The 13,126-nt window shown below is 39.4% G+C and overlaps 1 protein-coding gene across 1 annotated transcript in view; it reads right to left on the bottom strand.

Moving 5' to 3' along the window:
• LOC121002472 (insulin-like growth factor III) overlaps nt 1-12,326 on the bottom strand; it is a 69,057-nt gene extending 56,731 nt beyond the window's left edge. The window contains exon 1 of the mRNA XM_040433924.1: nt 12,137-12,326. Within this exon, the coding sequence (XP_040289858.1) occupies nt 12,137-12,187 (51 nt within the window). The 5' untranslated portion in view covers nt 12,188-12,326. The remainder of the gene's footprint in view (nt 1-12,136) is intronic.
• Between the last annotated feature and the right edge of the window lie 800 nt (nt 12,327-13,126).

The raw sequence follows: 13,126 nt of genomic DNA, 5'->3' as shown, positions 1-13,126 counted from the left end.
GTGTGAAAGTAGCCTGACTTTGTGAGGTCAATTGCGCAAGAAATTTTGCAACTTTTTGAATTTTTACACCACTTGTTCCAGTTTTGAAAAGTGGGTGGGAAATTGGGCATGGTTACCTATGTTAAAGAGGTTCTCTGGGAATTAATACAATACAATTACTGAAAATACTTAAATATTACTTTATTAGAAATATATTCTCAAATACCTTTCATTAGTTATAATAGCTAGCTTTGTCTAGGAAGCAATCGTTAGGGGAAATAAAATGTCTGCTGTCCTAATCACATAGCAGAACAAGTTACTTCACAACACTGAGCTAAAGAGCTGCCTCATCCTCCTCTCTGCTCTACTTGTCAGGGATTATGATCCTGAATACAGTTTAATATGATCTTCAGCTGATTCTCTGTAGGAATGGAGTTCATGAGGAGATATGAAGTACAGAGAGGACAGACAGGACAAATTGTGGTAACATGGGGACTGTGGTCATGTAGCCGACTGCATACAAGTGCTGCTGCCGACACACGGACTGTTTTATGGACTGATCACGGTCGTATGAATCAGCTCTAACAGTGAATTTGTTGGTGACAGATTCCCTTTGTGGGGGAATAAACAATTTTAAATTGCATCTCTGTCACCAGTTGTATTACATAATTTTTATTGTTCTACATAAACTTTTATAGCATGGTGGTAAAGAACTTACAGTAATAATTATAGGCCTATTAGTGACACTGCTTGGACAGCTTATATATCACCCACATTTTTATATAAAATAATGTGAATATGCTAAGTTGTCACTGCTCTGCCTTTAACTGATCTGATTTAGAAAATTGCACGTTGCACTGTTTGCCTACTGATACAAGACGATTGGTAAAAATTAACTTCACATTATAGTTGAATGTTGGCATTCCATGATATTTATTTCAGTAAAGTGGGAACAGCAGGTAAATGAGGCAATGGCCTGCTTTGTATAAATCAAATTTAACCTGTCTAAAAGTATTCAGTGTGGCTAATTGATAGATGTAGGATTTGGGGCTGTATGTATCACATTAGTAGTGCTGTAAAATTTCAGTGTTGCTAAGATACAGATATTTTTACTTTATGCAACATTTTAGGCATTGTGTGTAGAGATGAGTGAACTTCTTGAGATTCGTTTAGTGTTTGTTTCGTCATAGACAAATCGCCAGGACCGGATGGCATACACCCCCGTATCCTAAGGGAATTAAGTAATGTCATAGCCAGACCCTTATTTCTGATATTTGCGGACTCTGTACTGACAGGGAATGTCCCACAGGATTGGCGCATGGCAAATGTGGTGCCAATATTCAAAAAGGGTCCAAAAACAGAGCCTGGAAACTATAGGCCGGTAAGTTTAACATCTGTTGTGGGTAAACAGTTTGAAGGTTTTCTGAGAGATGCTATGTTAGAGCATCTTAACAGAAATAAGCAAATAACACCATATCAGCATGGCTTTGTGAGGGATCGGTCATGTCAAACTAATTTAATCAGTTTCTATGAGGAGGTAAGTTCTAGACTTGACAGCGGCGAATCAATGGATGTCGTATATCTGGACTTCTCCAAAGCATTTGACACTGTACCGCATAAAAGGTTAGTATATAAAATGAGAATGCTCGGACTGGGAGAAAACGTCTGTATGTGGGTAAGTAACTGGCTCAATGATAGAAAACAGAGGGTGGTTATTAACGGTACACACTTAGATTGGGTCACTGTCACTAGTGGAGTACCTCAGGGGTCAGTATTGGGCCCTATTCTCTTCAATATATTTATTAATGATCTTGTAGAAGGCTTGCATAGTAAAATATCAATTTTCGCAGATGACACTAAACTGTGTAAAGTAATTAACACTGAAGAGGACAGTATACTACTACAGAGGGATCTGGATAGATTGGAGGCTTGGGCAGATAAGTGGCAGATGAGGTTTAACACTGACAAATGTAAAGTTATGCACATGGGAAGGAATAATGCAAGTCACCCATACATACTAAATGGTAAAACACTCGGTAACACTGACATGGAAAAGGATCTAGGAATTTTAATAAACAGCAAACTAAGCTGCAAAAAACAGTGTCAGGCAGCTGCTGCCAAGGCCAATAAGATAATGGGTTGCATCAAAAGGGGCATAGATGCCCGTGATGAGAACATATTCCTACTACTTTACAAATCACTGGTCAGACCACACATGGAGTACTGTGTACAGTTCTGGGCTCCTGTGAACAAGGAAGACATAGCAGAGCTGGAGAGGGTCCAGAGGAGGGCAACTAAAGTAATAACTGGAATGGGGCAACTACAGTACCCTGAAAGATTATCAAAATTAGGGTTATTCACGTTAGAAAAAAGACGACTGAGGGGAGATCTAATTACTATGTATAAATATATCAGGGGGCAGTACAGAGATCTATCCCATCATCTATTTATCCCCAGGACTGTGACTGTGACGAGGGGACATCCTCTGCGTTTGGAGGAAAGAAGGTTTGTACACAAACATAGAAAAGGTTTCTTTACGGTAAGAGCAGTGAGACTATGGAACTCTCTGCCTGAGGAGGTGGTGATGGTGAGTACAATAAAGGAATTCAAGAGGGGCCTGGATGTATTTCTGGAGTGTAATAATATTACAGGCTATAGCTACTAGAGAGGGGTCGTTGATCCAGGGAGTTATTCTGATTGCCTGATTGGAGTCGGGAAGGAATTTTTTATTCCCCTAAAGTGAGGAAAATTGGCTTCTACCTCACAGGGTTTTTTTGCCTTCCTCTGGATCAACTTGTAGGATGACAGGCCGAACTTTTTTCGGCCTTATGTACTATGTTACTATGTACTATGTTACTATGTTACTATGTTACTAAATATATATATATTTTTTAATCAATTTGTGCCCGAATTGACTTTACATTAATCAAATATTCTCCAATTAGTCTGAAAATTGGTATATGATACTCTGAGGTCTCCTGGGACTCAAATTTTGTATATCTTTTTGTAATTTGTCTTTTTACAAATTTTCCAGAAATTGGACCTCATAGGAGGCAGATTATGTTTAAATGCACACAGTGTTATCAGAAAAAAAAACAGTGGCTTGTTGGGACCAAGTGTAAAAAATTGTGCCTTATTGGGGCAGATACCTGCCCTTGTTTATACACACACATGTTAATGTCATAAGAAACAGTGGCTTGTTCTGCACAAGCTTCTAAAAATTATGCATTAATGGGGCAGTATGCTTGTCCATATTTGTACAAAAATGTGCTACTAGTCATTAGAAACAGTGGTTTGTTCTGAAGTTGAACAAGCCTGGAAAATGTTCCCTTTTATTTGGGAGCAGTACAGTGTCGATGTGGAAAGGGTTAGATGTGTAGGGGTAATAGTCAGATATGTAGGGGAAATAGTAGTGGCTGAGGGGTAATTGACGTGACAGCAATGGCGTGATGGGACAGGCAATCAATAGCTGAGTAAATTTAATGCCGGCAATCAATAGCCATTGTCATCATCAGTGTGGAAATCCTCACGGATCCATGCCTGATTTATTTTGGCAAATGTGATGTTATGTATAATGTTGGAGGACAAGTTTGTTCATTTGAGTGTGATGACGCCACCTGCCAAGCAGAAACCCTCTCTGAGAGGATACTGGAAGCAGGACAAGACAGTAGACCGAGAGCAAGCTGGACCAGTTCCACCCACTGTTCCAATCTGCCTGCCCAGAAGTCCATAGGGTTAGGAAAAAGGGCATGTACAGGGGAAAGACCACAATAATTTAGAAAATGATACAATTTTATATAATTTAAAAAAGAAAAGCTGGGCAGAAGTACAAATATCATACAGCAAAATTACATTTTGGTGAAGCGGCAGAACTGCAACATATTTCCATGATGACAATACAATTTTTATGGATGCCTGTTTGGCAAAAAGTCCAAACTGACGGCATAGAGAAGAATATCATTTTTAGAAAGGAATGAAATTTTGGGGAAGGAATGCAACTGCTCCACTACAGAACTTGGCCAAAAGTCTGACTGATGTGATATTGCAAAAACTGCGGCTGATGGAATAGAAAAGAATTCAATTTTAGACAAGAACTACATTTTGGAGAGTTTTCTCATGGCCACACATTTCATTACAGATGTCTCATAATCGGGTGGAGGACAATGAGAAGTAGGAGTCTGAGCAGGAGAATTAGCAGCTGATGATGATACAAATTACATTACACTTCTTGGGGAAGTGGGCCACAAAGAAGACTAGGAGAAGGAGGACAGACTTGTTTTGATTTGGAATGCTTGCTCATTCTATTTTCCAACAGGATCAGTTGATGGCACCTCATGTGCTGCAGTAGAGCCCTGTTACCTATGTTTGTGTCTGAATGCCCATCTTGCAGCATTTGCATATGGCTGTGGTTTTGTTTTCGATCTTATACCCACCCTATAAGAGGCATCACCAGTTCACAACCTGATCACAATAGAAGCAGATCGGGCTTTTGCTTCTGCACTTTATTGCCACCACATCCACCACCCTTCTTCTCTGATGTTTCCTTCTCCTTCTTTAGAACCTTGATCTGGCTCCCAGGTCCTGTCCAACATAGAGTCATTATCATAGTCCTCACCCTCCCTACCACTTTTATCAGACTGTGATATGTCATTGTGGGCTCCTTTGTTCCCTCCCAGTTCTCTGCTCTGTATTCCTCAGAGTGTCACTGTCGCTATCACTGTCCCTACTGCCACCACCATGGCTACAAGTGCCATTACTACTACTACCACCACCAACACAGCTATCTACCAACACAGCCTCTGCCTGGACTTCCTCCTCATTGCAGTCCAAATGCTGAAGCTTCTCACACATATCATCAACAGAAAGACTATATTGAGAATCTTCAATAGAACGTGGGGTTTTGTTGCCTCTTGTCAGAAAAAAAAGAAAGCTCCCCACAAGGAGGGGGCAGGGAAGACAAAGATGATGCAACTGAAAGGCTTTTCTGGAGCTACAAGGAGGAGGACCAGGAGGAATGCTATGAACCCTGTCTCCAAGGCACGGTGTCAGACTCAGTCACAGCAGGATGATGTGGATGTCACTTCTGAGAGGAGTGATTTATCCAGTCCACAGGTTTGGTGCACAGATTATTAAATTGTACTAGCAAAATTGCAAGTGTTTTTGCTGTAATTTAAAAACAGGGGCACAATTAAATGCCCTCCCCCCTTCCACAAACACAATGCACACTGGTATTGACAATTTCCAGTGGTAACAATAAAGCTTTTGCAGTAGCATGAATTTGCTATAACACTTGGAATCTTGCAGTAATATGCAATGTGTTTAATAACATGTGTATAATTTTGGCATTATTGCAGTAAAATGTGTTTACTGTAACACTGAATGTTATCTTGCAGTGATATGCAATGCACTGAATAACAAGGGTATAATGCACCGAAATGCCAAATTACAAACAGTAAATGAAACCATTTTTTAGAAAAAAGGACAATTCCTCAGTGTTTGCAGAAGAATGTATGCCGTTGGGGTGCTGGCAATAAGTCTATGAACTGTAGAAACTTTTTTTTTTTTACAAAACAAAATGCTGTCTTATTGTTCATATCAAAAAAAATAAGAGTTTCTTGCAGGATTTTGTTATACAAAAGTTTCCAACAAGCTCTATGAAACACCTTGGGTTGTGACCAGTACCTCACGCTTTCCCTGATAAAACCCTAAAATCTTCACAATTATATCTCCATATTCTCTCGCTATAGTGTCCCTAGTAACTGACTTGTTTTTGCAATTGTTTTTTGCCAGACATTGCCATACTTTTACAAGTCTAGCTTGGAACAGAATGGTGTTTCCTACTTCTGCGCAGAAGGACCACCTGATTGGCTGATTAGGCTGTCTGCCAGCCTGTGAGCAAATCAGGGCAAGCTCCCCCACTTCCTCCCACTTGTTTTCCCTGCTAATTTGCACTGGGGCCATTTGTACGGGATTTGTCTGAAACGAATCACCCGCTTTCCCACCAGGCCATTTACCCCCTTCCTGTCCAAGCCTAATTTTGTGAAACTAACATGTGTCACTTTATATGGTAATAACTTTGGAATGCTAAGATTGTTTATTTGTGACACATTGTACGCCATGTTAATGGTAAATTTGAGGCAGCATGTTTTGTCTTTATGTATAAAAAAAATCCAAAAATGTACTATTTTCTAAATTTGAACCTCTCCGCTTTTAAGACATGTAGTGATATCCCATAAAATAGTTATCAATTTACATTCATCATATGTGATAGATTTAGATTTTGATGGAATGGTCTTTGGGCAACATGTTGCATTTAAAGAGATCCTGAGGTACTCCTACGATGGAAACCTCCAAAAAGTGACCACACTTTGGAAACTACACCACCCAATTAATTTTTAAGGGGTGGAGTGAGCACTTTGACCCAACAGGCGTTTCATAGAATTCATAACATTTGGCTGTGAAACTGAAAAATGACATTTGCTAAGAAAGTGGAACTTTAGGCCAAAACTTTCTTTCTCACAAGGGATAACAGGAGAATATCACCCCACAATGTGCTATCCGTTTTTTCCTGAATATTGTAACACCAATTTGTTGTCGTAAACTGCTGTTTGGAGATACACCAGTGTTCAGAAGGGAAGGAGCATCATCTGGATTTTCTAACATGGAATTTGCTGAAATGGTTTTTAAGACCCATAACTTTTAAATTTTTTGTTGACTTTGCTCTGGGAGGGCTTTTTTTTGTGGGACAAACTGTAGTTTTTATTGGCACTATTTGGATTTCTGATCACTTTTTAGCTAATTTTTGGGGAGGAGAGGTGGGCAAAAATTTTAATTCTGTCTGTTTTTTTATTTTTATTTTTTATGAGGTTTATAATGTGGTATATATGATAACTTTATTCTGCATGTTGATAAGATTATGGCGATAACAAATTTATATAGATTTTTTTTTCATGTTTTACTACTTTTGCATAATAAAATCACTCTTTATTAAAAATCTGTTATATTTTGCATTGCATTATACTAACATCCATAACATTTTTATTTTTCTGCCAACATAGATGTCTGAGGGATTCCCTTTTACAGGACAGACTGTACTTTTTATCAATACAATATTGGGGTACATAAAACTTTTTGATGACTGGATATAATGTATTGTGGGAGGCGAGGTGACAAAAAAAGCTATTTTGGCATAATTTTTATTTACTTTTTTTACGGCATTCACCTGATGGTATAGATCTTATGATATTTTTACAGAGCCATTCATTATGGACGCAACACTACCAAATATGTCAATTTTTTTCTATTTTTAACAATTTTTAAATTACTTAATGGGGAAAAGGGAGCTTTTTATATACAGTATGTGAATTTTTTTTATTTTTATACATTTTTTTTACACTTTTATTTTACACTTTGTGTCCCCCATAAGGTCATATAAGACCTCTGGGGGATATTTAACATCAAATTTTTTTTTAATGCTGATCTCTACAGTAACTCGGGCTGACATAGTAGCCCCAGTTACAGGGGGAATACAACCCCCACAAAGGCTGTACAGCCACACTGCAGGGCTGATTGGGGTCTCAGGAAGTCCTGGCAGCTGCTGCAGTCTTGCGGCCCAGGCAGTCACATGACCGCCAGGCCAGAGCAGAAAGTGGCATATCGCTTCCTCAGCTGTACATACAGTGCTCATTCAGCGCTGTGTAAACGTTTCTTTGTGTTCTTATCTTCTCTATGGGTTGCCCTGCTGCCACTGACAGCAGTCCCCCCACTCAGCATCTGTATGAGTATGCAGAGTATGCAGCCGCAATTTTTGAACCCCTAGGATGTTTATAGTCTATGGGTGGTCAGCAACAGGTTAAAAAAAAACTTTGTATTCTTTTGGCGGACTAATTTTTGTGAAATTCGTAGCCAAATCTAATTAATTTAAGTGTGCTTAGTTTTAACTTTCTTTTTGAAAAATGGATTTATTTGAGGAGTGTGATTCATTCTGAGCCTGATTTATGAAGTAGATTCATTCTGCATCTCTTTTTTTAATAATCACATCTAACAAAATTATAACACCAAATTACCAATGCCATATTATATACAGTTTTCTCCACACAATGTAGGGTTTATGTGCAGTCATTTTAGCTTTTTATCCTTTTTTATTTAGCTTTTTATCCTTTTGTAGGCCTGTAGTGTTTGTGATAAATGTTTCTTACATTTATTTCAGTGAAAAAAAAGAAAATAATTTTATTTGGTTTTGAAACAGTTGAATCAAATTTTCTCGAGACTGGTTCCTTAAAGGGGTTGTCCGGGTTCAGAGCTGAACCCAGACATAACCCCTTCTGCCCCCATTCAGCCCCTCTCCGCTTTTAAGGCTACTTTCACACTAGCATTTTTTGCGGATCCGTCATGGATCTGCAAAAACGCTTCCGTTACAATAATAAAACCGCATGAATCCGTCATGAACGGATCCGGTTGTATTATGTCTTATATAGCCATGACGGATCCGTCTTGAACACCATTGAAAGTCAACGGGGGATGGATCAGTTTTCTATTGTGTCAGAGAAAACGGATCCTTCCCCATTAACTTACATTGTGTGTCAGGACGGATCTGTCTTGCTCCGCACCACATCGCGGACAGAAAAACGCTGCTTGCAGCATTTTTCTGTCTGCAATGGGGACGCAACCAAACGGAACGGAATACATTTTGGTGCATTCCGTTTCATTCAGTTCAGTTTTGTCCCCATTGACAATGAATGGGGACAAAACTGAAGCATTTTCTTTCGCTATTGAGATCCTATGACGGATCTCAATAGCGAAATTGAAAATGCTAGTGTGAAAGTAGCCTAAGACAGGTAGTGATATCTCATAAAATAGTTAGCAATTTACATTTACCATATGTGATAGATTTAGATTTTGCTGGAATGGTCTTTGGGCAACATGTTGCATTTGAAGAGATCCTGAGGTACTCCTACGATGGAAACCTTCAAAAAGTGACCACATTTTGGAAACTACACCATGCTCCGATGCTCTCCCTTGCCCTGCGTTGTATAGCGTAGGGCAAGAGCATTTTCTTAAGATCCGATGATGTACCAGGCTATGCTAGGCTGAGGCTTCCGCCTAGCAGTGAGCCCGGTGACATCGCCGGCACTAATGGGTGGTCTTTAGCGCTGCCCTCCGCCTAATAGTGTAAAAAGGTAAACAAACAGCCCTTGCCCTGGGAAATGCAGTGCAGGGCAAGGGGGAGCATGAAATGCTCCAATGCTTCAATCAGAGGGGCTGAGTAGGGGAAGAAGGGGTTATGTCCAGGTTCAGCTCTTTAAAAGGTATGCCCAGCACTATTCTGAAGTTTACATCAGGGGCATAGCAAAACAAGGCAGCTGGGACACCAGCCCCAGCTTAGGTAGAGATGTCAATATATGGTTCTGCCTTCCATCTCCATCCTCTGTCTATACTACAAAAAGTTGCAAAAGCTAATGCTTTGTAACGGCTGCTGTAACCTGACAGGGGAAGCAGCTTTGTCAAGACTGACGAAAGAGGGAGGGAGTCTGCAGAGAGCAGCTTAAAGGGAACCTTTCTAACTTTATGCTGACCGTACTGAGGGAAGTATAAAATAGTGACAGAAATGCTGATCTCAGCGGTGTGTCACACATCAGCTAAAAGTAAGTGGCTGCTGAGAACCAGCATCATAATCATTGCAGCCCAGGCCTTGAAAAGAGTCAAATCTACCTGAGAAGAGTCCTGGTTATTCCTAATCTCCTGCTCTCTCACCCATCTGCTGATGATTGGCAGTTCTCTCCTAGATAGAAAGGGAAAAAACTAGGTAGAAGCCTGTCAATCATCAGCAGATGGGTAGGGAGAGCAGGAGATTAGGAATAACCAGGACTCTTCTCAGGTAGATTTGACTCTTTTCAAGGTCTGTGCTGCAATGATTATGATGCTGGTTCTCGGTAGTGATGATTTGCAATATTTCACAAATATTTTGTAGAATATTCGTCATTCATTCGACGAATTTTGAGAATTCGAGATTATTTTATTAAATGCGAAAAAATCGGCAATGTAAAAATCGCGTAATGCAAATTCATAACGTGAAATACAGGCGTGGGTCCCTTTTGTCTACATTTTTCAAGCTGGTATAAGTTTCCTGAGACTGGAGAAAATGGTTGGCACGGCAGAACATTAGAATAGCTTTATATGCAGATAGAGTCAAGTGTTCCACTATATTCGTGATTGCGCTAATCGGGAGTGCTTAGAATATTTTTTCGCACTACGTGCCACTTCACGTTTTAGCAGGTCTGACCACAGATTACTGATTGGTGCACTAAGTATTGTTGTGAACTTGACATTGCTTCCTTCTCATTGGCCCACAAGCAAGAAGCAGAGATTAATCATGTGTTCAGATGGAAAAAAATGCTGAATATTCGATATAACGAATATATAGCACTATATTCTAAATATTCGCGAATTCTCGAAGTGGCTATTCGAATATTCGTGCTCAACACTAGTTCTCGACAACCACTTACTTTTAGCTGATGTGTGACACACCGCTGAGATCAGCATTTCAGTCACTACTTTATATTGCCCTCAGTACGGTCAGCATAAAGTTGATGACAGGTTCCCTTTAAGAAGGAAAAAGGCTCTGCTCTGCGTACCACGGCCCTTCTCCAGCGCTGGCATGTGACAGCTCTGCAGGAGAGGTAGGTATGTATAATATGTGTATGGAATGTGTTTGTACCTGTGTTCATTATGTGTGTTGTGTGTATAATGTGTATGTATCTGCATGTAGATATTATAAATATTTGTTAGTGTCATTTGTGTTATGTGTATGTATGTATGTATGTATGTATCTATCATATAGCAGTAATATTTATGTATGCACGATATGTATGTGTTGAGTAACATTGTATTGGAGGATATCTCATAGAATTTTTGGGCGAAGAAACCCCTAGCTACAGCTTTGTTTACAATAAAATAAAACATACATAAAAGTTGAGCAACTTTATAAATGTACTGCATTGGTAATCTTGTGTTGATCAAGAGTGTTAGGTTTTTCTATATTCTCAAGCTGCAGTCGCAGTTTTGCGTTTTTCTAGTGAAAAGTCAGCAAGCTAGTCAGAAACATCTCTAAGAGCTTAAAGGGTTACTCCAGGATTAGAAAAAGATGCCAGCTTTCTTCCAAAAACAGCACCACACCTGTCAATAGGTTGGGTGTGGTATTACAGCTCTGAAGGTAAAGTGAGGTGCTGGAATAAAGGATTCATATTTTTCTAATCCTGGACGACCCCTTTAAGCCTCACAAGAGTTTGATCTTTCTACATCAGCACCTTTGTAATGTATATTATGATAGAAAGTTCTGTTCAGACATTGAATCAGTCAAGAATGCTGGAAGATTTCACCTCTGAAGATATATGAATACAGCTCAGGAGTATAATGCAAACGGTAATTTAGTTCAGTACAAGATAGGTAAAGTAATATATTTACAAAGTTGTTCAATGTTTTATGTAGATTAATTCTATAAAACTGTAAAAAGTGGACATATACTATTATTTATAAAAATAAAGTAAAAAAAATACTTTATAATAAAATATTGCCTAAAAAATAACATGGCAGACTGTTTTTGCTGCAGTTTTCTTTTTCTTTCTTCAACAATTAATGACTAAAGCGTTGAATAATATATAAAATGAAAAAGAACAAGATATGAAACTACAACTCTTAGCATCCAAGTTTCCTGAGAATCGTAGTTTCTGGGATTCTTGTGCAGTGAAACAAAATTCTAGCTCTTTGAAAGTCAATATTAGTCACATGGCAAAAAAAAATACAAAACCTATGCTGTATAAAATAATATACTATATAGCACCCTGGCAGTCATGGAATATGCAGATCATTTTCATGTAGTCTCATTGACTATGTAGAGTTTTCTAAGCAGATCACAATGCAGCTGATACATGGCATTAGTTAACCGTGCCAATGCCAACAGTGCCTGGAGTGCAGCAAGGGTTTGCATGGGTTAAACATATGCAGTGTTCCAGGTCCAGACAGTTTTCTTTTACCCTATATAAGTACATGACTGACTTTTCTTTGCAAAATTCAGAAGCAGTGGAATGGCTTAGCAAGCAAACAGGGTTAAAGGTCAATGTAGAAGAGGACAAAGAAATGGGAAGTAAAATGAAGTTACCTTTCTTGTCAGGTCTGGCCTTTTTTGGTTTCTGCAGTCTTGGAGATACATGACTGTCAGTGGCCTGTATTATCGACTGTATGAAGGCATGCAAATGTTTTAACAGCTCACAGGGCTGCTGACAGGACTTTGCACTGTGGGATCTCTCAGACCATGTAACAGCCAGTTCTGATGTCCAGGAGCTGTTTGTCTGGGAGAGAGAGAAGTCCATGAGAAGGAGAGGGTAACTCAGCACTATATGGATTTGAAAGGTGGAGGAGGTTCCTTAGTAGCTGTCCAGCTGGGAGAGACAAAGGGGGGAGGGTATTCCTAAACCTAAAGCTCAGTGCAAAACCCAAATATTGCCTTCTCCTACCTTCCCCGAGATTCTTGCAAGTCTTATTCCTGGTAGAGGATAGAGTAAGTAACTGAAAACCAGTAATGGTCAAAGTTTTAGTAGACACTAATGTGAATATATGCATATACAGTATATACCATACATACATATATAGAGTCAAAGTCAAGAAGCACCATACCTTAAAGAGATGTTGATGGCAGGTTACAACATGGCGGAGGGGTAGGGTAAAATTCACTATAGGAACATCCATTTGTGTAATACAATGTTCCCCAACCTGTGGGTCTCCAGTTGGTGCAAAGCACCAACTCTCATCATGCCCTGACAGACTGCTGCTATCAGGGCATGACAGGAGTTGTACAACTGCAACAGCTGGAACAGGTTTCAAATCACTGGTCTCATACATAATGACAATGATGAGATCCATACAGCCTTGCAGATCCTTTGGCGGTGGAGTGGTTATAATTACAGATATTAATTTAAGCTCTACACCATGTAATCCTCTTTCTTGTAACCAGAATCCTTCTATGCAAAGACACATACAGAATTTATACAGGGATGATATGGCCCTAAAGGTTAATGTGGCCCTAAGGTAAAGGTTCTCAATGAAAGTTGAATTGGACCCGTGTCTCTTTGTGAGATCTCATGAATTAAGG

This window comes from Bufo bufo, chromosome 1 (genome assembly GCF_905171765.1).
Source record: "Bufo bufo chromosome 1, aBufBuf1.1, whole genome shotgun sequence".
NCBI classification, from domain to species: domain Eukaryota; kingdom Metazoa; phylum Chordata; class Amphibia; order Anura; family Bufonidae; genus Bufo; species Bufo bufo.
Note: the sequence above shows the minus strand (reverse complement) of the source record. Positions and strands in the feature narration are given on the sequence as shown.